Source organism: Biomphalaria glabrata, chromosome 3, assembly GCF_947242115.1.
Source record: "Biomphalaria glabrata chromosome 3, xgBioGlab47.1, whole genome shotgun sequence".
Lineage (NCBI taxonomy): Eukaryota > Metazoa > Mollusca > Gastropoda > Planorbidae > Biomphalaria > Biomphalaria glabrata.
In genome coordinates, this window is record NC_074713.1 from 42,482,740 (window position 1) to 42,506,632 (window position 23,893).

General features: G+C 35.0%; 2 protein-coding genes across 8 annotated transcripts in view; one reads left to right on the plus strand and one right to left on the minus strand.

Moving 5' to 3' along the window:
* The window catches only part of LOC106055372 (uncharacterized), a 27,844-nt gene extending 14,680 nt beyond the window's left edge, over positions 1-13,164 (plus strand). For all 3 annotated transcript variants that reach the window (XM_013211595.2, XM_013211596.2, XM_013211597.2), the window contains exons 6-12: positions 589-757; positions 4,644-4,818; positions 6,520-6,614; positions 8,606-8,750; positions 10,608-10,690; positions 10,850-11,015; positions 12,411-13,164. In XM_013211595.2, the coding sequence (XP_013067049.2) occupies positions 589-757; positions 4,644-4,818; positions 6,520-6,614; positions 8,606-8,750; positions 10,608-10,690; positions 10,850-11,015; positions 12,411-12,529 (952 nt within the window). In that variant the 3' untranslated portion in view covers positions 12,530-13,164. The remainder of the gene's footprint in view (positions 1-588; positions 758-4,643; positions 4,819-6,519; positions 6,615-8,605; positions 8,751-10,607; positions 10,691-10,849; positions 11,016-12,410) is intronic.
* Positions 13,111-20,785, minus strand: LOC106055375 (gastrula zinc finger protein XlCGF8.2DB-like). 5 transcript variants are annotated; one of them, XM_056025180.1, is made up of 3 exons: positions 20,740-20,785; positions 15,799-15,871; positions 13,111-15,519 (listed from the first exon to the last, which is right to left on the minus strand). In XM_056025180.1, exon 3 carries the CDS (start codon positions 15,478-15,480, stop codon positions 14,530-14,532), a length of 951 nt encoding a protein of 316 aa, XP_055881155.1. In that variant the 5' UTR covers positions 15,481-15,519; positions 15,799-15,871; positions 20,740-20,785; the 3' UTR covers positions 13,111-14,529. The 5 variants fall into 5 exon arrangements, with proteins under 5 accessions (XP_055881155.1, XP_055881157.1, XP_055881156.1 ...); XM_056025182.1 differs by having other exon boundaries at positions 15,810-15,871; positions 20,740-20,757; XM_056025181.1 differs by lacking the exon at positions 20,740-20,785 and adding an exon at positions 20,623-20,725 and having other exon boundaries at positions 15,810-15,871.
* Between the last annotated feature and the right edge of the window lie 3,108 nt (positions 20,786-23,893).

The window sequence follows — 23,893 nt, forward strand, 5'->3', positions numbered from 1 at the left end:
ACATCTGACTTGCCCATCGAGGTCCTCAAAAAAAAAAGAACCGTTTAAGTCAGTAGTGTTAAATGGATTGTGTCTGTTTTATTTGTGTCAATGCTACCCTTATTAAAGCCATATGAAAAATGAATTTCAAGAAGGTCTTTATCTCTTGACGAAACCTTCAATTTCTGTTATGAAAACTAATGTAGAAAGAATGTGGTCGAGATTTAGGCGGATAGCGTAACAACGTGGCACTAGCTGATTTTGCCAAGTTGGAGGTCCGTGGCTGGCATCCTCGTCGGAGTTTTGTCTGTTCATCATCTTTTTTTTTCACCTTCTTCTTTCAATATCTACTGTGTCCTAGTGCCGCTGTCGTCTGCTGTTACAGGTCTATGTTTACTCACAACTCTTTAGATCGAATCCTTTCTGTGGAGTGTTAACAACCCATAGCCCTAGTATTTCATAATTAGGCCTTATTCTTTCATGTGGTGTTTAGATTAAGCTATGTTAAAGAGTTTATTCATTCTTTGCTCAAAAATGAACTCCATTTCCTATCCACCAATAACATTGAGTAGCCTAATGTTGGACATGTTTTGATTTGCTTTCATTCAGCACAAGTATACACGTAAGTACTGAAGACCGAGCCCTTGGATTACTGCCCTTGTATCATATTTATGGCATGACTGCGGTCCAGTTTTCAGTTCTCTTCAGCGGGGCAGCAATTACATTTCTTCCAAAATTTGAACCGGAAACGTTTCTGAAATGTCTTCAGGGTAAAAAGGTGAACCTTATTTTTTAATTCGCTCTTATAAAAAAAAACAAAAAAAAAAACAATCAAACATTTAGTTTGATATGGTTTTTTAAATAGAGAGGTTGAAACAAAAGAGAAACTGAAATAACAATGTAAAAACGATCATAACCGTTTTGTATATTGTAAGGTATTAAATATATACCTAATATAAAAGTACTTATAGTAGGTATCCACTTAATTTACAAGATTTGAATAAAAGTACTTATTGTGATATATCGCATTAGAAAAACTACTTTTGTTCTTTCAACATATGGATGACTTTCATGGCTGAAAGCTGCCAGGTAATGTTGCCAACCTGAAGATTTGTATTTCATTTAAGCATATGATTGCAATCTTTATCTAAGGCAGTGTTTCTCAAACTTTTTTGTCTGCCGGCACAGTAAAAAAACTACAAAAATTTCGCGGCACACCACGAAGAGCAACAGTTGTTTTATAATAAAAAGAAAAAAAAATTGACCTAAGTATTACATTTAATGTGAAGGGTGTGCCTGTTTTTGAGAGCTAATGCGATCTACTCGAGGCGCCAAAGTCGACAAACAAACTCGCATTTCATCGTCTATTGTAAGAAGTCTCTCTCTTTTCTTAGACTTGATTTCAGTCAGTGCTAAAAATCCAAACTCACAAAACCATGAAGATGCAAATGGAAGAATTATTTTGATTGCTTTAAACTGATTGCAGGATATAACTTGTTGATTGAAATCCAAAACACATCCAGGCTTTTTTCGGCAAAACTTGACTTTAGAACTGCATCGTTTTTTAAATCAATGAGCTGCTCTTCTTCTTCAGATGTAAGATTTGTAGCTTCATTGTTTCCTAATGGAGAGCTGACCCATCCATAGTCATTACTTCCAACTGTTGGAAATGATTCCTTCAATGCTGACTGCAGGTGTTTTAAAGTGTCCAGAATTTCGGGGTGATTTCTTTATTTGAAGCACATTCATTGTAAGTAGGAAAGCAGTCCTTTCGAGATCTTACTTTGCCACGAAGACAATCAATTTTTCCCCAAATGATTTCAGTTTTGATGGTTTCCAATGGTCCTTGAAGACTTAAATTCAATGAAAATTTAGTTTGTCAAATAAATCAGAGAGAAATGTCCCCTTAACCCACCAGATCTCGTCATGAATAGAAAATCCAAAGTCTTTTTTTTCAGCCTCCAAGAATGAAATCAGCTCAGCCTTGAGATGGACGACACGCTTTAGCACTTTTCCATTGGAGAGCCAATGAACGTTGGTGTAATACAGGAGGCATTTGTAGTCTGAATCCATTGCTTCACTAATCTCTGAGAAAAGTTGGGATGCAAGCGGTCGAGATTTGATGAAGTTTACAACTTGAATCACTTGATCCAGAACAAACATCAAATCTTTCGGCAAGGACTTGAAGGCAAGAGCTTCTCTGTGAATCATGCAGTAAACAACTAATACATTTGGATTTTCTTGACGCACAAGAGTGACGAATCCCTTTCTATTTCCCTGCATGGAAGGACAGCCATCGGTGCAAACGCTGACGCAGTTTTTCCACTATACTTTGAATAGCAAAATGTTTTCGTTCACCACTTAAAAATATCTTCGCCTTTAGTCGTAGTTGGTAAGTCTTTGCAAAATAAGAATTCGTTGACACATTTTTCATCCTTTATGAACCGAATAAAAGCTAGCAGCTGGGCTTTGCCGCTAACGTCAGTGGATTCATCAACTTGAAGAGACACAGCAGAAACACTTCATCCTCAGTCACGTCGAAGTGTTCGCAGATTTGATCTTGTAAATCGGACGATAAGTCTTCAATTCTGCGCGAGATAGTATTATTTGACAAAGGAACTTTTTTAAAACTTTTTTGGCGGCATCGGGTCTAAGGATAGTTTCAACAACTATTGCTAAAGCTGGTGCAATGATTGATTCAGCCTCTGTGTGTGCTTTCTTGCGTTTTGCTAATAACTGAGCAACCTTATAACTTGCAATCAATCCCTTTTCAGGCAGCTTTAGGTACTTCGTAAGTTTCTAAGCTTGTTTATTTTGTTGAGTCCTGATGTTTTCGAAGTATTCCTTCGGTTGCGCTTTTACAGCTGGATGTTTTGTTTCCAAGTGCCTCTTCAATTTGATTGGAACAAGCGCCTCATTCGACAGAGTTGCATTGCAGATCAGACAGAATGGCAGTGGAGAATCTTCAGGTCCCGAAGATATGAAACCATATCCTATGTAATCTTCTTTGTACCTTCGTTTGGTTCCTTGCTTTTCATTTAATGCTATAAACGTTTCATTCTTGCTAACGTATTTCTCCATGGATAACAATGAATAACGCTTATTGATAATTTGTTATTATTAGCATACACCTAAACAATTTACATGAAACACATCGCTTATTATTATCGTTACCAATTCAAGAACTGCTGTACGTCTGCTAAGGCGGCCTACATTTGAGTCATTATAATAATATATGTATAGTGGACAATTCCATAAACTGAAGAGCTAGCACCCCTTTCCGTCACTATGGAGCCATCAACTACTATTACTGGTCATTGCAAGTGGAGATGTCATCGCAAAGTAAAATAAAAATTTAATAGTAGGTAGACCTGTATAACGCTCTACGTGTGGCGTTCTCAAAACTCCCGCGGCACACCTGCAAATCTTCGGCGGCACACTAGTGTGCCGCGGCACACAGTTTGAGAAACACTGATCTAAGGACATTATCTGTTGTATCAATTCTAATGAGTTGGAATGGGTTGAATATGGGCGTATGTTTAATTTGAAACATGAGTATCAGTCAGGAAGGGAAACCATTCTCTAGCAGCAAACAGCAGCAAATGCAAGAAAATAATTTGCTGTCAGCTCACGTTATAACAAGCTGGGCTGGGCCCAAACAAAATTGTATGATCATAGAGAGACACTCCACCGACTCGTGCAGAGAAACGTTCAAACTAAATGGATGCTTCTGGTAAGAGACATTTTTTTCTAGAGAGCTTTTCAGAAACATCTACTTCTAGAGAGCTATTCAGAAACATCTACTTCTAGAGAGCTATTCAGAAACATCTACTTCTAGAGAGTTATCCAGAAACATCTACTTCTAGAGAGCTATCCAGAAACATCTACTTCTAGAGAGTCATCCAGAAACATCTACTTCTAGAGAGTTATCCAGAAACATCTACTTTTAGAGAGCTATCCAGAAACATCTACTTCTAGAGAGTTATCCAGAAACATCTACTTTTAGAGAGCTATCCAGAAACATCTACTTCTAGAGAGTTATCCAGAAACATCTACTTCTAGAGAGTTATCCAGAAACATCTACTTCAAGAGAGCTGCTCAGAAACATCTACTTCAAGAGAGCTGCTCAGAAACATCTACTTTTAGAGAGCTATCCAGAAACATCTACTTCTAGAGAGTTATCCAGAAACATCTACTTTTAGAGAGCTATCCAGAAACATCTACTTCTAGAGAGTTATCCAGAAACATCTACTTCTAGAGAGCAACTTCAGCATAAAAGATTTAGTGTTGAATCAGAGTTTGTAAAGATCAAAAATTTATCAGCATCTGAATAACCAGCTCTCCATCCGTCCGTATGTTATTTAGCGTCCTTTTCTATAAAACTATTTGATTACAAAGAAATAAAAATATGTCCCCCGAGCGCTACTTTTACTTCAGAAAAAAAAAAAAAACCTAAATAGGCCTAACTTTTTGAATGGGTTAGAGAGATGGTAGCATGGCTCGGAGAAGTGATTACATCAAAACGCAGTTTATTTAGGGAAATAAAAAAACATTTCATCCTTAATTCTGAAACGTTTCAGATCAACTTCGAACCTCATTTTTTAAAAAAATGCAAGATTCTGAGAGATTATATGTTCATATTGTATGTGTTGTACATTTCTCAGATCACCGTGGCCCAGCTGGTACCACCCCTGATTATATTTTTGGCCAAGCATCCAGTGGTCAGTGCCTTCAACCTGACTTCTCTTCAAAAGGTCGTCAGTGGAGCCGCCCCGCTTGGAGCGGAAGTTACCATAGAGTTCACTAAAAGGTTTACCCACGGGGTCACCATCAACCAAGGTGAGAGAGCGTGTGTGTAGGGAGTCTTTTCTATTGATGTGTCTGGATAGGGAAAAGAGAGAGCGTGTATGTGTAGGGAGTCTTTTCTATTGATGTGTCTGGATAGGGAAAAGAGAGAGCGTGTGTGTGTAGGGAGTCTTTTCTATTGATGTGTCTGTATAGGGAAAAGAGAGAGCGTGTGTGTAGGGAGTCTTTTCTATTGATGTGTCTGGATAGGGAAAAGAGAGAGCGTGTGTGTGTAGGGAGTCTTTTCTATTGATGTGTCTGGATAGGGAAAAGAGAGAGCGTGTGTATGTAGGGAGTCTTTTCTATTGATGTGTCTGGATAGGGAAAAGAGAGAGCGTGTGTATGTAGGAAGTCTTTTCTATTGATGTGTCTGGATAGGGAAAAGAGAGAGCGTGTGTGTGTAGGGAGTCTTTTCTATTGATGTGTCTGGATAGGGAAAAGAGAGAGCGTGTGTATGTAGGGAGTCTTTTCTATTGATGTGTCTGGATAGGGAAAAGAGAGAGCGTGTGTGTGTAGGGAGTCTTTTCTATTGATGTGTCTGGATAGGGAAAAGAGAGAGCGTGTGTGTGTAGGGAGTCTTTTCTATTGATGTGTCTGGATAGGGACAAGAGAGAGCGTGTGTGTAGTTAGTCTTTTCTATTGATGTCAAACGTAGACCAATAATTAGGATACTTGTCATTCTGTGTGAATGTCGAGGTCAGCATGAAGGACGATAGGGACAAGGATTTGATAGAGTGAGAACTGGTTCGTGTGCGGCTTTAGGGCTTTCCTTGTACGGCTACAAGGCGACCTTGAAACTCACTGCCCGATTCCTTTCAGGTGCTCTAAGGGAGTAATTCTCAGCATGGTTCGCTACCAATGGGGTTTCTGGTTTAGATACTTGTCATTTATTGTCGGCAATGGGCGCGTTGTAGTCTGAGACTACTAACTTAGTACTAACCGTTGTCGAGTTATTTAAGTAAACTTACTCATTAAGAATTAATTCAGTACAATATGTACCTATTTCTTTGCGACAAATACCCAAGTTATTAAACTCAAAATTTTTGTTTCTATAGTTTAGTCAGTGCGCCTCTTGATAATTTAAAAACATTCATTCTTCCTAATATAAATTAAATATTGAATTTAAAAAAAAATAATTAAGCCTTCTTGTAATAATTCCTCTATTCAACTCTTACTTCGTGGAACCTGGACACGGATTTCTAAAACGGCTCTAACGATTTTCCTATACATTTAACATTAGATGTATACCGTCGGGAAAAGAATGACTTGCTCGTTGGCCACACTGGGAACACTCTAGTTTGACCGTTCTAAGTTTTCAACGTAAAAACAAAAAATAGAGACTAGAAAATACTTCTCATGACCGGGCTATACGTCTTTGGATATTTCCACATGTAAGCATTATTCATTCTAGAGTTTAATAATGGAACATTCTGCGCATAGACTTTTAAGTCTATATGTAAAGGCCTATTATTAGCATTATTGGAATTTGTATGAAGTCTAGTAGATCTATAGCCTATACATTCACTAAACTAGGATTGTTTCTCCGTGGGGGTGAGGGGGAAAGATTGTTCCATTTTTTTTCTAATCTAACATTCATTTGTAATTAAAAGAACATCGCTTTGTTGTAGAAAGGAGGTATTTTTGTTTTAAAGTATTTTTATGCTTTTCTTGTTTATTTCCTTTGTTCCTACTCAGGCTATGGACTGACTGAGACATCACCAGTAACAAACGTCGATGTAACGGGAACACCCGGATCTATCGGTAACTTGGTGGCCAATACCCAAGGAAAGGTAATTTGATATCTATAGCATTTTCACATGTAGATCTATAAACTTATTTGATATGAACCATACCCTCCACTCCCATTTTCTAGTTTTTAGAAACAATTATCATCAAGGAGCTGTGGTTATGGGTCCACGCCATCCCATTTTATTTAGATTTTTAGCACAAACATGTCAATACGATAGTGTTCTATTCCATAGTATGTGCTAGCTTTTGTGGACTTACGAGTTTATTGTTTCCAACACCCTGCACTTTGTACAGCTTTCCAGCGTCCACTCAGTTGTGGGAATTCAACTCAATGATGGTAACAAAAATTGGGATTGGTCGTTGCACTGGGCCACTGATAGGTCCTACTTTTGTTACGCCAGGCCACAGAAATGGTTGGTCGTTGTACTGGACCATTGATAGGCCTACACTTGTTACGCCTGGTCACAGAAATGGTTGGTCGTTGCACTGGGCCACTGATAGGTCCTACACTTGTTACGCCTGGTCACAGAAATGGTTGGTCGTTGTACTGGGCCACTGATACACTTGTTTACGCCTGGTCACAGAAATGGTTGGTCGTTGTACTGGGCCACTGATACACTTGTTTACGCCTGGTCACAGAAATGGTTGGTCGTTGTACTGGGCCACTGATACACTTGTTTACGCCTGGTCACAGAAATGGTTGGTCGTTGTACTGGGCCACTGATACACTTGTTTACGCCTGGTCACAGAAATGGTTGGTCGTTGTACTGGGCCACTGATACACTTGTTTACGCCTGGTCACAGAAATGGTTGGTCGTTGTACTGGGCCACTGATACACTTGTTTACGCCTGGTCACAGAAATGGTTGGTCGTTGTACTGGGCCACTGATACACTTGTTTACGCCTGGTCACAGAAATGGTTGGTCGTTGTACTGGACCATTGATAGGCCTACACTTGTTACGCCTGGTCACAGAAACGGTTGGTCGTTGTACTGGGCCACTGATACACTTGTTTACGCATTGGCCAACTTCGATAAAGTCCATTAGGGAATCGGAGCTCCAAAAGTCTTTCCATTATCCCGCTGACCGTTGCGAAGGATTTCCCCCAACAGACGCCTGAACCGGGATCTCCTCACCCCAAGTCTGTGGATTCCACAAGGGCACCGACCATTTCTATCATTGAGTCGTACCATTTACAAAGCGTGCATCGCTCCGGATCACCCCCGTTCGCAATAAGCGGCCGGACAAAAACGGCTGGGCCTCTGAAATATTTATTAAACCCTGACCGCAGAAAGGGTTGTACTTTACATCCATCAACCGCTTGGTTTTGAAGGGAACATTAATTCCTGTTTATAAATAGCCCTATTAACAGCCTCGTATTAGTGGATACCCTATCGACAACAATGCTGTGCAGGATACCTATCCCGTATGTGGACGACCGTTTGCCAAATGCGAGCTGAAAGATTATCGGCGTAACGGAGATGCCCCTCCAAAAACAATGTAAAGATTAGCTTAGGTGCCCAGTTTGTTTTAGCTTACATAGAAGAGAGTGCTTGGCAGCAGGCCGCTTCCGAACGAGAGAGCACTTGGCAGCAGGCCGCTTCCGAACGAGAGAGCACTTGGCAGCAGGCCGCTTCCGAACGAGAGAGCACTTGGCAGCCGGCGGCTTCCGAACGAGAGAGCGCTGGAAATGTATTAGAAAGGCAGCGGGATACACATTTGAGACCAAAAGGAAATCTACTGCCGAGAACAGTCACGTACACGACGGAAAGAGAACCTAAACCGACCTCCAGAAGACGATGGTTGACGTGGAAAAATATGTAGGTCACAGCTAGGCCTACGTAGTAAAATACTGCACTAGTTTTTAATTTTTGAAGTCGAAGACAAGCCTTATTACTATTATTATAAGTAGTAGTAGTAGTTGTAGTAGATAGCTAATTAGACTTTTTGCAGTAATCTTCGGACTCGAAGACTAGCCTTATTTAAAGTCTTCAGTATTCTAACATCATTATGGCAATGTCTCTGGTCACAGATTGTCGACCTAGTGACCAACAAAACTTTAGGAGTAGGAGAAGTCGGAGAGTATTGTGTCAAAGGTCCTCAGATCATGTCCGGTTACTTCAAAGATAAACAAGCAACAGATCACATGATAGAACCAGATGGCTGGCTCCATACAGGTAGGTCAACGAACTATTAAATTTTTAAAGCCACTTAACTCATTTGGTACCCAGGACGCATCAACCATCCACAGAAAGCTTAGTTTTTGGTATAAACCTGTTTTTTTTTCTAGAGTATCGGTACTTCTAAATGATGTAGCTTATTCTTCGGTGTTTTTCTGCTGTGTTTCCTTTATATCTGTTGATTTCTTTTCCTTATCACCATACAGTTGAATGTTCTTGGTAAAATATCAAGCCTACGCTTTTTTTTTTTAAATTGTATAACAAGTTATAGGCCTATAATTAAAAAATCAATGTCTACTATATGTCGAAATAAAAAAAAAAACAATCGTAAATAGAGAGCAAATCCCCATGTTTATTGTAGTATATATGGGTCTGTGGTTTTATGTTATATAACTTTCGTAACTTCTTCTGTAGAGAAATGGCTTCTGTAATTTCTTTTACTGAAAATGTAGGCTATTTGCGTCTGACACATATATAATTTTTATGTGCAGCAACAAAGCCCATTTGTCATTTTACAAAATAGCTAGTATGGAGATTGAACCCACTTCATTAGCGTTATTATCGTGACGCTCAACTCAGCGAGCCAATCATGTGAGAAATTTGAGCTTTAAATTGCATCGTCTATCAAAACTGATCTGTTCATGACGTACATGACTAGATGTTGATACATTGAGACGGAGTTATCTTCCCTTTTGAAGTAGTCTGTAATTTAGAGTATAGGCTTCTATCTTACATATTACAGACGCTACTTCAAAAAAAAAAAAGAAGATAATTCCGTCCTACATATTTCATGTGTCATGATTTCTTTTTTTTTTTCTTTCAACACGCATTTGCACCATTTCACACCACGCTGCGAACTTATGCTTCCAACTTTTGACGTACGGCTACTTTTTTTTTTGTTTTCCACTTGTGAAGAGGGTGTAGGTCTAAAGTCAAGGCTATTTGTACGTTTTGATAAAATAATGAAATTGATCCAGTACACGGCTTTTAAGATGACAGTTATGAATGCTTCATTCTTTAAATTATTGTTTTTAAAAGAGTTTGGTACTTTGATTTGTCGAAACCAGCATTATATATATTATATTATGCTTTTTTTGTAACAAAATAGGTACCGGTATCAGTGGTGGATTGCCTAACTTTTAACTACTAATAAATTAATAATAAACGTTAAAATACAAAAAAAGTAATAATTTTCCCCACACATTGCAAAGGGTGCCGGTGCGCCATACCGGTGCGTACCGTCACAAAAAGCACTATATATATATATGTATATATATATATAAAATATATATATATATTTTATGTTAAAAGTGCTTTGTTTTTGTAACAAAAAAATATAGGTGCCGGTACTCAGTGACAAATTGCCTAACTTTCAACTATTAATATATAAATAATAATAAAAGTTAAAATACAAGAAAAGTAAAAAAAAATTCACCACATTGAAAAAGGTGCCGGTACGCTGTACCCGTGCGTACCATCACAAAAAAAAAGTCCAGTATATATATAAGAGCTTGATTTCTGATATTTGTATCAAGTGTACTTCTAGATACGATGTTGACATTTAGTTAGTTGAACCTGGTGATGTCCACCATTGGTTCTACAGGTGTTTGATAAGTAATAATAAGGGATGAATTGACCAGGGATTTAATGACTGGGATTTGTTATCGACATTGGTTTGGGAAAAGAAAAGTAAAATATTGGTTGTTTTATTAAAAGACACATTTGTTTACCATTGCCCAGGTGAACATAACATCGCCATCAACCTGTGGGATTAGAAGGCAACTTTGCTTATTATACTAATGTGATATTTCTATAAGTGTAATAAAACTTTTTTTTTTCTAAACTTTATCTCAGGTGACATCGGCTATGCCTCACCGGAAGGTCTGGTGTTTATTAAAGACCGACTAAAGGAGCTTATAAAATACAAAGGTTCTCAAGTAAGTTTTCAACTCACTTTTTCTATTAAAAAAAAAAACAAGGAATCATTAAATTTAAAAGAGTGAATTCCTAATTTTATGAATCAAATTTATGTCTTTAGAAAAATATTAATTGCTTGATGCATTTGTTTAGTTTGACACTTGGCGTTTTTTACTCAGGTACCTCCAGCTGAGTTAGAAGCCTTGTTGTTAGGCCATCCAGATGTCCAGGATGTAGCTGTATTGGGGGTACCAGATGAACAATGTGGCGAACTACCGAAAGCTTTTGTGGTCAAGAAACCAGGTTCAAAGGTCAGGGAAGAGGAACTAGTGAAATATGTAGAAGGTAAGCTTTTGTAATATCGATATTGCTGCCAAATTAGCATCTTTTCAATGTGACATGTATTCGAAAGATTGTTTTAATCATTGTTATTATACTGCCAGTGATGTGATTTAATGCTATAAATGGCACAAACAAAAACAGAAATTTATTGATAGAAAACACAATTTTAAAAAATAAAAATTCTTGCATTTAATTTTATGAAATACATTCTAAAAATATTCTTAACAGAAAAAAAAATAATCAAAGGTAATACAGGGCATTAATGAAAAAAAGTCATAAACTAAGAAAAATTATTTAAAATGTGATTAATAGATAAACAATACCTTAAGACTTAGTTTTATAAACAAACTATAAAAAATTAAAATATGTATATTGTGTTGTTAATGAAAAAAAAAACTGATATTTAAAACAATATATATATATATATATTGGTCTATTGTATGTTAAAAGTTTATAAAATGTAGACATATATATATATATATATATATATCTTAAAAGTTTATAAAGTGTAGACATATATATATATATATATATATATATATATATATATATATATATATATATATATATATATTACAAAAATTACATACTGTACCTATAATAATATGAATGAGAATTTGTCAAGTGTAGAAAAAAAAGTTTGAAAATGTGAAAAAAAATGTCAGCAGCATGCAATTTAATAACCCTACAGCATAAGTCAAGAAATGTTTCAACTTATCACATAAACTTGTGGGGAGATTGTTGCTGGCAACGTATATGATTTGTTATTTAGAGTGTCAAAGGTCATAATGCTTGAAAAACCTTTCCCTTTTATTTAAAACTCAAGTTTCCCAGCAAATGCCAGACACCATTTAGAAGTGGAGGGATAAACAGGGTGACATAACAATTCCAAATAATTTCTAATGGAGTTTGAACTTTAGGCAAATTGGTTTGGAGGCCTATCAATTTATCATAATATCCCAAATAGTAGTCCAAGTCTGTTGGTGTACTGTATAGTAAAAAGACAAGGGATGTAAGAGTTCTCTGATTGACTAGGTTAATATGCCTTTATTCCCCAAGAGATTCTATGTCAGACTCCAAATTGATTGGAAAAAAGCAATAATAACCAGAATAGCACCAAGAATTTGTAGCAGAGCAGACGCATCCCCTATGTAGTAGACCACATTTTACAAAACAAATTTACTAGGAGAATGACTGTTATGTTTAGATAGCATTTCATTTATGAGAGAAACGTTAGTCAGCTCTCTGATGCAAACAAACTAAATGTAGCCAAACTATAGGATGTAAAAAAGACAAGTTTTGTTCAACAATAATATTAAATAGATTGCTTTCATGTGTATATTATATTATTATGTAATAAAGCCTGTTGACAAATATGGACAATTTTCAACTCTCCAGATAAAGTAGCTCACACCAAAAGACTCAGAGGTGGTGTTTTGTTCATCAATGAAATTCCAAAAAACCCAAGTGGAAAAATATTGCGACGTATAATGAGAGACCAATACATCAAGTCTTAAAACATCATCTTTTAAAACATTTGATCAACACTAGTACAATAAATGCACAATACATCAACATGTACATATCTCTTTTATATTCACTAATGTTTAATTGTGAACAGAATTTGTTGTACTAAAAGTTACAATCACAAATTGCAGCCCAAAATCTTACTGTACATAATTACTTTTCTGTTGGAATGTTTTGAATTCAAATTGTTTCTACCTTTAGTTATAAATTTTTTTGTATGTACTGTATATAAATGAATGGAATGCCGATGTTATTATGTAGTGTTGTGAGACTAGGCTGCTTCTGATGACTGAATTTTTTTTACAGTTGTTATCTTTTACTAAGAAAATGTGATATGTAGAATAATGAACTAGCCATCTTAATATGTATATTGGGAATGTCTATCAAAATGTTTGCTTGGAGACACTGATAACTCATCCTTCACCTGCTGTTTATTATACATACACTAAAGTGTTGGTGTTCTCTGACTAAATACTTGTTATCTAAGATTTGTGTGTACATATATTTATAGTAAGTCAACATTCATGTGTTATGATTAAATGTTGGATAGCAAATAATATCAGAAGAAAACTTGTTTTTTTGTTCCATTTCTTTTTATCATAACAATAAAAGAAAATAATTTCTATTGCTGTGTAAATGTGATTTGTTTTCTTCACACAATTCTACTTTTGAAAATGTCTACATTTAATCCTTCTTAATCACACAACATAAATACATATGTTATTAAATGACTGAACACTTGAGACCCACAAATTCAAATGTACTTTCTATTCAGTATTCGCAGAACAGCTTAGAACAAAGATGAATAATTGTGCTTATTGGCACACTAATATAGTCCATTACATCCCAGGTTTTTCTACTGCATGATGGCTGAAAAATGTGCTAGGAAATAAGATTTTCACTTGTAGAAGCTAGACTATAAAGATGGTTCATTGTTAATTTCATCCTTTTCCATCACAACTCTTGAAGTTGTTACCTTCTTTAAAATTGTTCTTTTTGCTTTTTTTTTTACAAGTAACAAAAGAAATATAAATATTTAAATGCAAATAAATAATCGTACCATCATGGCTTTTCAAACAGAGTACTGGTACATTGTAGTTCATTTTTAAAGTCATGATGATTTATTAAATAATATCTTGCAAAATATGTGTACAAAATCTGCCATCAATATTCAACTACTTAAATTAAGATTACAATTTATTACTACAGATTTAGCCTTAAATAAATCAGGTAGTTGTGACACTCCAAGTTTTACTATTTTATTTCTTTTTAAATGATTACAGTATTAGTAATGTCATCACAAGCAACTTTTCAAAATAAAACTAATCCAAAGAGTAACACATCATTTTTATATGTTCTACAAATATTTAAAACAAAACAGGTCAAAAAATCCAGCAGTCCATTATGAATATGCCACAAATTTTGTTTTGTTTGGTATGTTATCACAATGCCAAGTTATTTCTGATGACAACAAGAAGGTTAAAAAAAAAAGACAACCTAATTATTTCTTAAATGGAATCACTCAATCTGAACACTTTACATGACAGAAGACATGCTTTCTTAAAACATTTTCAAACAATAACATCAAACTGATACATTCAATGCAATTGCTCTTTTTACACGTTTTGCATTCTGATAGCCTGATATTTTTTCCCAATATTCTCCTGTCAATTTCTCCAGCTCACTATTTTGTGAAAAACAGAATGTAAAAGAAGAATCGATACATCTTATGACAGATAATTCCATTTTTTAAAACATGATAAATTTGACATCTGCAACATAAAAGGTTTAGTTCCATAAGTGAACAATTTAGATTTTTTAAACTGGTAGCCGTGCCACATTGCTTGTTCATTTCTGTTGTTTTTTCCAGCTTATTTGTTTCAAATTCTTCCATGTTTGTTTTTGACATTGACTAAAAAAAATCACTCTGAATCATAATTCACACATTTTTTTTTAAACATTTTAAAGCCTCACAAATGATATACTATAATCATTTACCATGAGTCTGTATATGACTTTTCAAGTTTATTTTCTGATTAAAACTTTGATCACAGAGGTGACAGTGAAATGGTCTTTCTCCTGTGTGTACCAGGACGTGACACATTAAATTATTCTTCTGGGCGAATCCTTGGTGACAGATGTCACATTGGAATGGCTTTTCCCTACTGTGAACCGACATGTGAATTTTTAAATGAGTTTTTCTAGAAAAGCCTTTACTGCAGATTTGACAATGGAAGGGCTTTTTGCCCTCATGAACTGACAAGTGACTTCTTAAATTTTGTTTAAGAGCAAACCATTTGTTACATATTGAACACTGAAAGGGTTTCTCCCCACTGTGTACCAACAAGTGAGCTTTGATGCGTTTCCTTTCAGAGAAGGCTTTATTGCATAGATGACATTTAAACTGTTTTTCTTGAGTATGAACTAATGTGTGGCTTCTAAGCTGTGAGCTCTGTATAAAACTTTTGTAACAAATGTGACACTGATATAGTTTTTCACCTGTATGAATTAAAAAATGACTTTTTAAGCTTGTCTTTTGAGAAAACACCTTTTCACATATGCTACAAGTAAATGGCTTTTCTCTTGTGTGAACAGACATGTGAATTTTTAAATGAGAGTTTCGAAAAAATTCTTTGTCACAAGCCTGACATTTGTACGGCTTTGTCCCAGTATGAACCTTTATATGACTTATTAAATTGCCTTTTAAGGCAAATCCTTTAGAGCAGATATGACAAAGAAAGGGCTTTTCCCCAGAGTGAACGAGGAAATGATCTTTCAAATGGGCTTTACGGGAGAATTTCTTATCACATATGGCACATTTAAATAGACTGCCATCAATTATTATAAATTGAAGATTTTTTTGTTTTTCTGAAGCATCTTTCATTTCTGGACAAAGCTGCTTATTATCTGTCATTTCTGGGATATGTACTTTCATTGGCATCACAATGTCTTATCGTTTCACTGATTTCAATGAATTCACCTGATGATGAAAGAATTCAAATGTACACAAGAGTTACAATAATGATTGACAATAATGTATACATAATCTAGATTGATATTATTACTGAATACATAATGTTTTCCTTGTTTTATTAAAAACCACCTACAATAATAACTTGCTCATGACAAGTGTCAAATTAATGTCTTAGTAACTTCTCTTAACTATATCACACTTTGATACTTTTCTAGCTTTAGATAGTTTTTTTGTAAGAACAAAGAAGGAAACTATTTATAAATTTTAATTTATTTCAGGACTTACATTCCACTCACCATCATCCCCTGACTTGAAGGTTTGTCCTCGGATTGATATTTTTTTTTTTGTAAAGGAACAACTGTAACATAGAAAGAAAAGCTTCATTAGCAACTCTGTCATAATTCTGTTAATTGATGTATTTAAAAAAAACTAGATTTACTGATATGTTAATATGTAAATTACAAAGTTTATTTCAAACAATTTGATTCAATTTTCAATCTTTTAAAATCTAACTTTGAAATCAAAGTCTTCTTTTTCTTCTTCTGTCTTCTTATTATCATGCTGGGGGGTACAAATAACTAGTCCTATATCTGAGATGAACTGTGCAGTTCTTTCCAAATCAGGCAGCTCTCCATACAGTTTGTTCTTCTAAAGGGGTGTTAGGGGTGCCAGTTTGGGCCTCTTAAAAAAAATTATGCAGCTTAAAAGGGTATGGTCAGCATTCTCTGGTGACACTCCATCGGCGCATGTTTTGCTACTTCCAACTTTTAGCTTCAGAAACAAGTGTTAATTTAATTATTGATTATAATCTTTCTTCAAAGTTTACTTTCTATATATAATAATGTTTCTCAACCCGTGCTCTAAGACTAAATTAATCTAAATTAATCGCAGCTTGTGACTTACACATTTACTAAACAGTTTTAGTCTCATAAGACAATGACATCACTGTAACTTTAACTGAATAGTAATATTTTATTCTTATCTTCTTATCTTATATAATACAGACGTTACTTCAAAAAAGAAGATGATTACGTCCTACGCGTCATGCTTTTAGTCATGCATATTAACCAATGACTTAAATTCTGCCAAGTCACTGGTTTTCCTGGCTAGCTCAGGCAACCCATTCCATGCTCTAATAGCACTAGGGAAGAAGGAGTATTTGTACAAATTTGTCCTAGCATATGGGACGAGGAATGTGCCTTTATCTTTGTGTCTTTCAGAGTATTTTATTAAATTTTGTTTTTGTATTTGAAGATTATGGTTCAGTGTTTTATGTATGATTGCTACTTTACTTTTGAGCCTTCTGTCCTGAAGGCTTTCTAAATTTAGTGATTTTACTAAAGGTGTTACTCTAGTCAAATGTGAATATTCGTTTGTTATGAATCTCACTGCTCTATTTTGTGTCTGTTCCAGTTTCTTAATGTTTTCTTGAGTTGAGGGGTCCCAAACGGAGGATGCATATTCTATTATTGGCCTAACCAAGGTTAAGTAACATTTTAGTTTTATGTTCTTATTTGATTTATAGAAATTTCTTTTAATAAATCCTAATGCTTTGTTTGATTTTTTTGTAGTTTCATCAATATGTGGATTCCATGATAGTTTTTCATTTATTATAACACCTAGGTATTTTGCGTTTTTAGTCTGTGATACTGGTTTGCCATGAATAAGATAAGTGGAATTAATTTGTTTTAGTTTTTTTGTTACTCTTAACAACTGACATTTTTCTGGGTGGAAAGACATGCTCCAATTTGATTCCCATTTCTGTAATTCATCTAATTCTCTTTGTAAAATATCTGTGTCTTGTGTTGTTTTTATTGTTCTATATATTATGCAATCGTCTGCAAATAATCTGACTTTTGTTCCTGAACTAATGCAATTTGGTAAATCATTTATGTAAATTAAAAATAGTAGTGGACCCAAGACTGTACCTTGAGGTACACCTGAGTTTACTGTTATCGGTGTTGATTTAGAGCCATTTATTATTACAGTTTGTTCTCTCCCTATCAGAAAGTCTTTAATCCACTGATGCAGTGGACCATTAATGCCGAAATATTTTAATTTTTTAAGCAAACTATGGTGGTGAACTTTGTCAAAAGCCTTAGAAAAATCTAGTGAGATAGCATCTATTTGTTCACTATTATCTAAACCTTTTGAAAAATCATCAATTAGTCCTATTAGTTGTGTTTCACATGATCTATATTTCCTAAAGCCATGTTGGTATGGTGTGAGGACATTATGTTTGTCTAAGTGGTTTATGATGTTGCTACATATTATGTGTTCTAGGATTTTACATGTGATGCTGGTAAGTGATACTGGTCTGTAGTTCCCTGGGTCAGATTTTTCTCCTTTTTTAAATAGGGGGGTGACATTAGCTTCTTTCCAGTCCTTTGGTACTCTGCCCTGGTTAAGTGAAGCCTGAAAGAGTATTTTGAACACTGGGGCTAGCTCATTACTTAGTTCTTTGAGTAATCTAGCTGGAATACCATCAGGTCCAGAAGCTTTATTTGGTTTGGTGTTGGCTAATAGTTTTTGAATTCCATTTTCTTGTACTACTATATCTTCTATGTTGTCTACTTGGTTCAAATTCAGTAATATGTCTTTGTCTCCTGGGGCTGAGAATGCTGATGCAAAGTATTTGTTTAGAATGTTTGCTTTAGTTTCATTATCATTATGTATTATGTTCATCTTTTAATGGCGCTACGCCTGTTGTTTCCATTTTCTTAGACTTAATGTATGACCATAGGTTTTTGTTGTTATCTTTAGATATTACATTGTTTATGTATTCACTCTGCAGCTGTCTGCTTACTTTTTGGGTTAAGTGTTTAATTTTTATATACTTTTTGTAAACTCTTTCTGCATTAGTTTCTTTAAATTTTCTATAGAGGTTTTCGTTCTGTTTACAAAGCTTCTTTAGTCTATTATTAAACCAGCATTTATTTATTTTGTTTGATGTGTATTTAGTTGGTATATGATTTTCTATTATGCTTTTAAGATGGTTTTTAATGAAATTCCAGAGGTCATCGACTGGTTGGTTAATGTCTTTTTCTAATAAGAATGTTTGTTGAAAGTTTAGTGCAGCTTGGTGTAGTTGTGTTAGGTTACATTTATTCCAGAGTAAGATTTTTCTTTTGGGTTTTGTATTGGCTACTGCTTTTATCTGACTGTGTATTTTTATGATCTCATGGTCTGATAGACCAGGGATAATTTCATAATCAACTACTAATCCAGGTCTGTTGGTTAAGAAGAGATCTAATGTGTTGTTTAATCTAGTTGGCTTTTTAATGATTTGATCTAAACTTAGGTTGTGTAAAGTTTCTATGAAAAGCTCATTTATGTCCTTAAGGTTTTGGTGTTTATCTATGGTTAGTGTTTTCCAATTTATATCAGGTAGGTTGAAATCACCCATAATCCAAAAAACTGCATTTTTATTTGTCTCTTTAAGTGTAGTAATCTGATTACATAGTTCCTGCATGTATTCTAAACTAGAATTTGGTGGTCTGTAAATGCTGCCTATTATTAGGGATGTTGAGGTGGTATTAATTTTACAAAATGTTGATTCTACATTTTTTGAGTTAGGTAAGGTAATTTCTTCTGCTATAAGAGTGTTTTTTATTGCTAAAAGAACTCCTCCATGATTATCAGCCCTATCTTTTCTAAAAATTTCATAATTACTATTGAAAATTTCTGCATTATAAATTTCAGGATGCAGCCAAGTTTCTGTTCCTGCAATTATGTCTGGTTTCTCACATTCTAATAAAATTTCTAAGTCTGCTGTTTTGTTCCTAATGCTTTGAAAATTTATAACTAAGGTTTTAAGGTATTTTGGTATTACTTCTTTAGTAGGTTTATTCTAGATATGCACTACATGTGGATAAATATGCAGGTCACAACTGGGATTTGAATAGTCTTGTGAAACTCTGCTGCACTCATCCTTAATCTTTGTAATGAAGACATTGCCATTATTATTATTAGATATTATAGTAAATTGAAAATAGATCTACTGCTACTTATTGTACTACGAGTATGAACTACCTAGATTAGATTTAAACTCTAGCGTAGGACGTAATCATCATCTTTTTTGAAGTAACGTCTGTATTTTATAAGACTAGATCTACTACTAGATCTAATTACTAATTCTAACTAATCTAAGTTCTTTTGTTTTGTCATATATATAACTTCTGTTTTAATTAACTTAGAAACATAATTGAGGTATCAATAATTTTGGTTCAAAAAGCTCTATCTAAAAATATAACTAGGATCTAGACTTTAGTCTAAATTACTAAATTTATTATAATATTATTATAAATAACATAGTTTAACTTTGTCAAAGTAAACACCTAGGCTAGTAATATAATAATATCTTTAAAAAAATAAATCTAGAATCTAGCACTATAGCGACATAATCACGATAGTCACAGAGACAGAGTGACTAGAGTAGTACTACTAAGTACTAGTAGAGAGTAGAGCTAGATGATAGATCTACTATCTAGACTAGAGACTAGACTAGTAATAGTACTAATAGTAGTAGTAGAGTCCAGCTAGAGCAGGGGCGTAGTTCGGAATTTTCCATCATTTGGGGGCCTGACCTGCCTGGGGGATGGGGGGCCAGCATTTTGAGTAATATTTAATTATTTATGTAAAAAAAACACTCATTTTGGAGCCCCCCCTCAAGTGGGGAATTTCAAATTCTCCTCCCTCCTCCCCACACCCTACGCTACTGAGCTAGAATAGAGTTTAGAGTATATTATACTAGACTCTATATAATTATATATAATAATAAATAGTTATATCATTTGATTTAAAATTTAATATGAATTATCATCATTATGAATGATAGATTTAATTTATGATTTAGGCAATTTAGGACTAGTCTAGACAGTGTGTTACAGTTACAGTGTGAGTCAGTGTGTAGATAATCATAAATCTGATTCTGATAATTATTTGTAGACATATCATCATTAATCATTATCAATGATATCATAGACTCATAGTCATAGACAGTAGATCTAGAAAATCTAGACAAGGTCTAGAGTCTAGAATAGTCTAGATCTAGATTAATCTAGAAAAATCTAGATAATATTCTATATAGATCTAGACAATATTCTATACCCGAGACTCAGTCTCTAAAGTCTAGCTAGATATAGCTAAGATAGATCTAATCTCTCGATGGTCATGATTGCGTTTCATGTTTTTGTCCTGTATGTTATTTTTTTTTTAATCACGGACCTGTAAAACTTTCCATCGAAGGACCCTTTTAAGAATGTTATGCAAGTGGCAGCACCGCGCTGTCTATCGCTACGGTAATCAGGTGACAAGGTCACTACCGGCTAGACGGTGCCGGTAGTATCATGTAATTGTTCGTGATAGATCTAGTCATGCTCTAATGATATGAAAACTCTGGATCTATATTATGTAATAATAAAATATTATAAAAGGCTATAAAAATAAATATTGAGAAAGAATTAAGCTTTATTTTTTTAGCTTGTTTTTTTTTTGTTTATGAGGCTAAACAAATGTATGGTTTCCTATTATGTAGTCATACGCCTATATTTATATATTTTTGTTTTCATTTGTAATGTTTTATAGATCTAAATTAGTATTTTTTTAGAAGGGTATTATGGTGGATCAAATTATTAATTTAATGTAATTACTTTAAATTAAACTAATCATAATGGGGTTCGTATTAGTGCATTTTATTTTCAAATTAAATTAAACTTAAAGTTTCCTTATAAGTGCAGATATTTAGGCCTATAATTATCTGAAATCCACGCGTTTTCAATAACAGCCTAGTAGCTATAGATGTTTATGAAGCGTAGTATGTAGCCTAACATATGTGCTCGCCCCTCCTCCTTTCACCAGTGGCGTAGCTACCAATGTGCGGGTGGTGCGGGCCGCACAGGGCACCAAGTGGAGAGGGGCACCAAAATTCCCCCAGTGTGTATTAATTTCCTATTTCCCTGAGCGTTTCAGTAAAAACGACTAATTATATGGAAACGAACAAACATAAACTGTATTTTAAACATGAACTAACTATTTATAAACTAGTCATGTCGCTATTCTATTTCATCTCCAAGACTATTTCTTCAATACAATGTAAGCTATAGAACAGTTTGAATCTAATTTACTAGATTTATTTCGGACACACGGTACATGTTGTTACTACACTGATCAATGCTCTGTAATATAAAGAAGAAGAATAAGATTGGCCAACCTTTTTTTTACTTCATTGTTTAGTCCATTAGTTTAATCTAGATATTGAGTCTAGAGGGTGAAAATCTGTTACATATTGCGCATCCTGTTATTGTATATGAAATAACTGAACAATTAAAAGCAACAAAGCAAGATGAGACGGTTATCATTGAATCCAGAAAAAAATGATGAGGCCGACATCCTGAATGATGAAAAAGAAGAAAATACTTCAATACCGCAGATTCTAGAGACTAAAGGACAGCACACAAGCATGTCTTTAGTACACTCCTCAAATATTCATACTGAAGAAGCTGAACCATCAGACAGAAATACAGAAAGCAGGATAATAAACTCTAGACTGAACGACATTGGAGATTGGCCTGATGTCATCACAGATAATATTCGCATACACCTTGCCACTCAAGGATCTGAAACAGTTCAGCGTATGGACAGTAAATTCAGAGAGGTGTATAGACATCAAGAATCAGCAAAAGGAAAGGCTAGAAAGCTTCCAAAGGTTAGGCAAATGTCAAACGGCGAGAAAGTTCTTAGAAAGTGGATGTCTTATTCGCCAAAAAAAGAATCCTTATTTTGCTTCCCCTGCATACTCTTCTCAACAAGATCAAGTACCAAATCTTCATTTAAATCCAAAGATGGATTCAATGATTGGTGGAGGTTATCCCCGAAAATAGAAAAACATGAGACCAGCAGAACTCACATTCAGTCATCGCTTGCTTGGGGGGAACTTGAAGTTCGCCTGAGAGTAGGGTATTGACAACAAGGTCCAAGATTTGATTATACAAGAGACGAAAACCTGGAGAGACTACCTGAAGAGAATCTTGGACATCATTCGTTTTCTCTCAAAGCAAAATCTGGCACTTCGTGGGCATCGCGAGCGAGCAGAAGAAGTGTTGGAAGGGCAAAATCAAGGCAATTTCTTGGAGTATTGGAGTTAGTATAATTACTATCAAAGTCCGATCCACTCTTGAGGGAGTATGTGCTTCAAACTAAGCTTTGTTCCAGACCGAATACATACATGTCTCCACAAATACAAAATGAATTTATTACAATATTGAAGAATCAGCAAGTAAAACAAGCCAAATATTTCTCTATTATTTTTGACAGTACACCTGACATCTCAAAGCTGGATCAAACTTCCGAAATAAATTTTTACGGTACGTTGTCATGGATAATGACGGGGTGCAAGTTCGTGAGTCTTTTATTGACTTCATCGACACAAAGGACAAGCATGCTGCTGAAATCGCTGAGATGATTCTAGAGAAACTGCGTTCGGATGGCTTAGACATAATGGACTGCAGGGGTCAAGGCTATGATAATGCTGCGGTCATGAAAGGTCAAAACTAGGGTGTCCAAAAACGTATTCTAGAAGTCAATCCCAAAGCCCTATTCATTGCCTGCTCAAACCATTCTCTTAATTTAGCAGGAATTCGAGCTGCTGAAGCTGAAGTCAATTCGGTAACATTTTTTTTTGGTACACTGGACCGTTTACACACCTTTTTCTCAACTTCAACACACCGCTGGGATATCCTCATGAAAATAACCGAACTAGCCTTAAACGTTTAGTTGAGACCCGCTGGAGCGCCAGAGCAGAAGCCGTCAAGATGATTAGGGATAAATTTTCTAAAATTATAGAAACTCTGGAGACATTAACTAGCAGAGAGGAAAATTCATCGGCTAGATCTGATGCAGGTAGATTATTGGTTGCTATTCAGTCTTTTAATTTTCTCACCTATCTTGGATTTTGGGCTCCTGTATTAACTGAAATTAATGATACGCAAGTCTACCTTCAAAAACAAGGATTGTCTATTCGAGGCTGCTCACTCAAACTAAAAACATTAGAGACATTTTTAAGTAGTAATCGAGAGGACATCGCTGAAGCCAGCATTACCTTTGCCGAAAGCGTGTGCTCAGATCTGAGAATCAGTACAGAACCTCAAAAACGTATTGGCCATAAGAAAAAGATGCCTGGTGAGAAAAGTGACGACTCTGTACTTACACACAAAGAAGAGCTACGAAGGGAAATTTATTCTACCTTGGACAGGATTGTTCAAGAAATAATCACCCTATTCCAGCAACTTCATGATGTAGCAGATAGGTATGAATTTTTGTCACCTTCCCAGCAATTAAATCCTCAGGTCGAAATCAATCTCGATAATACTCCTAGTGACAT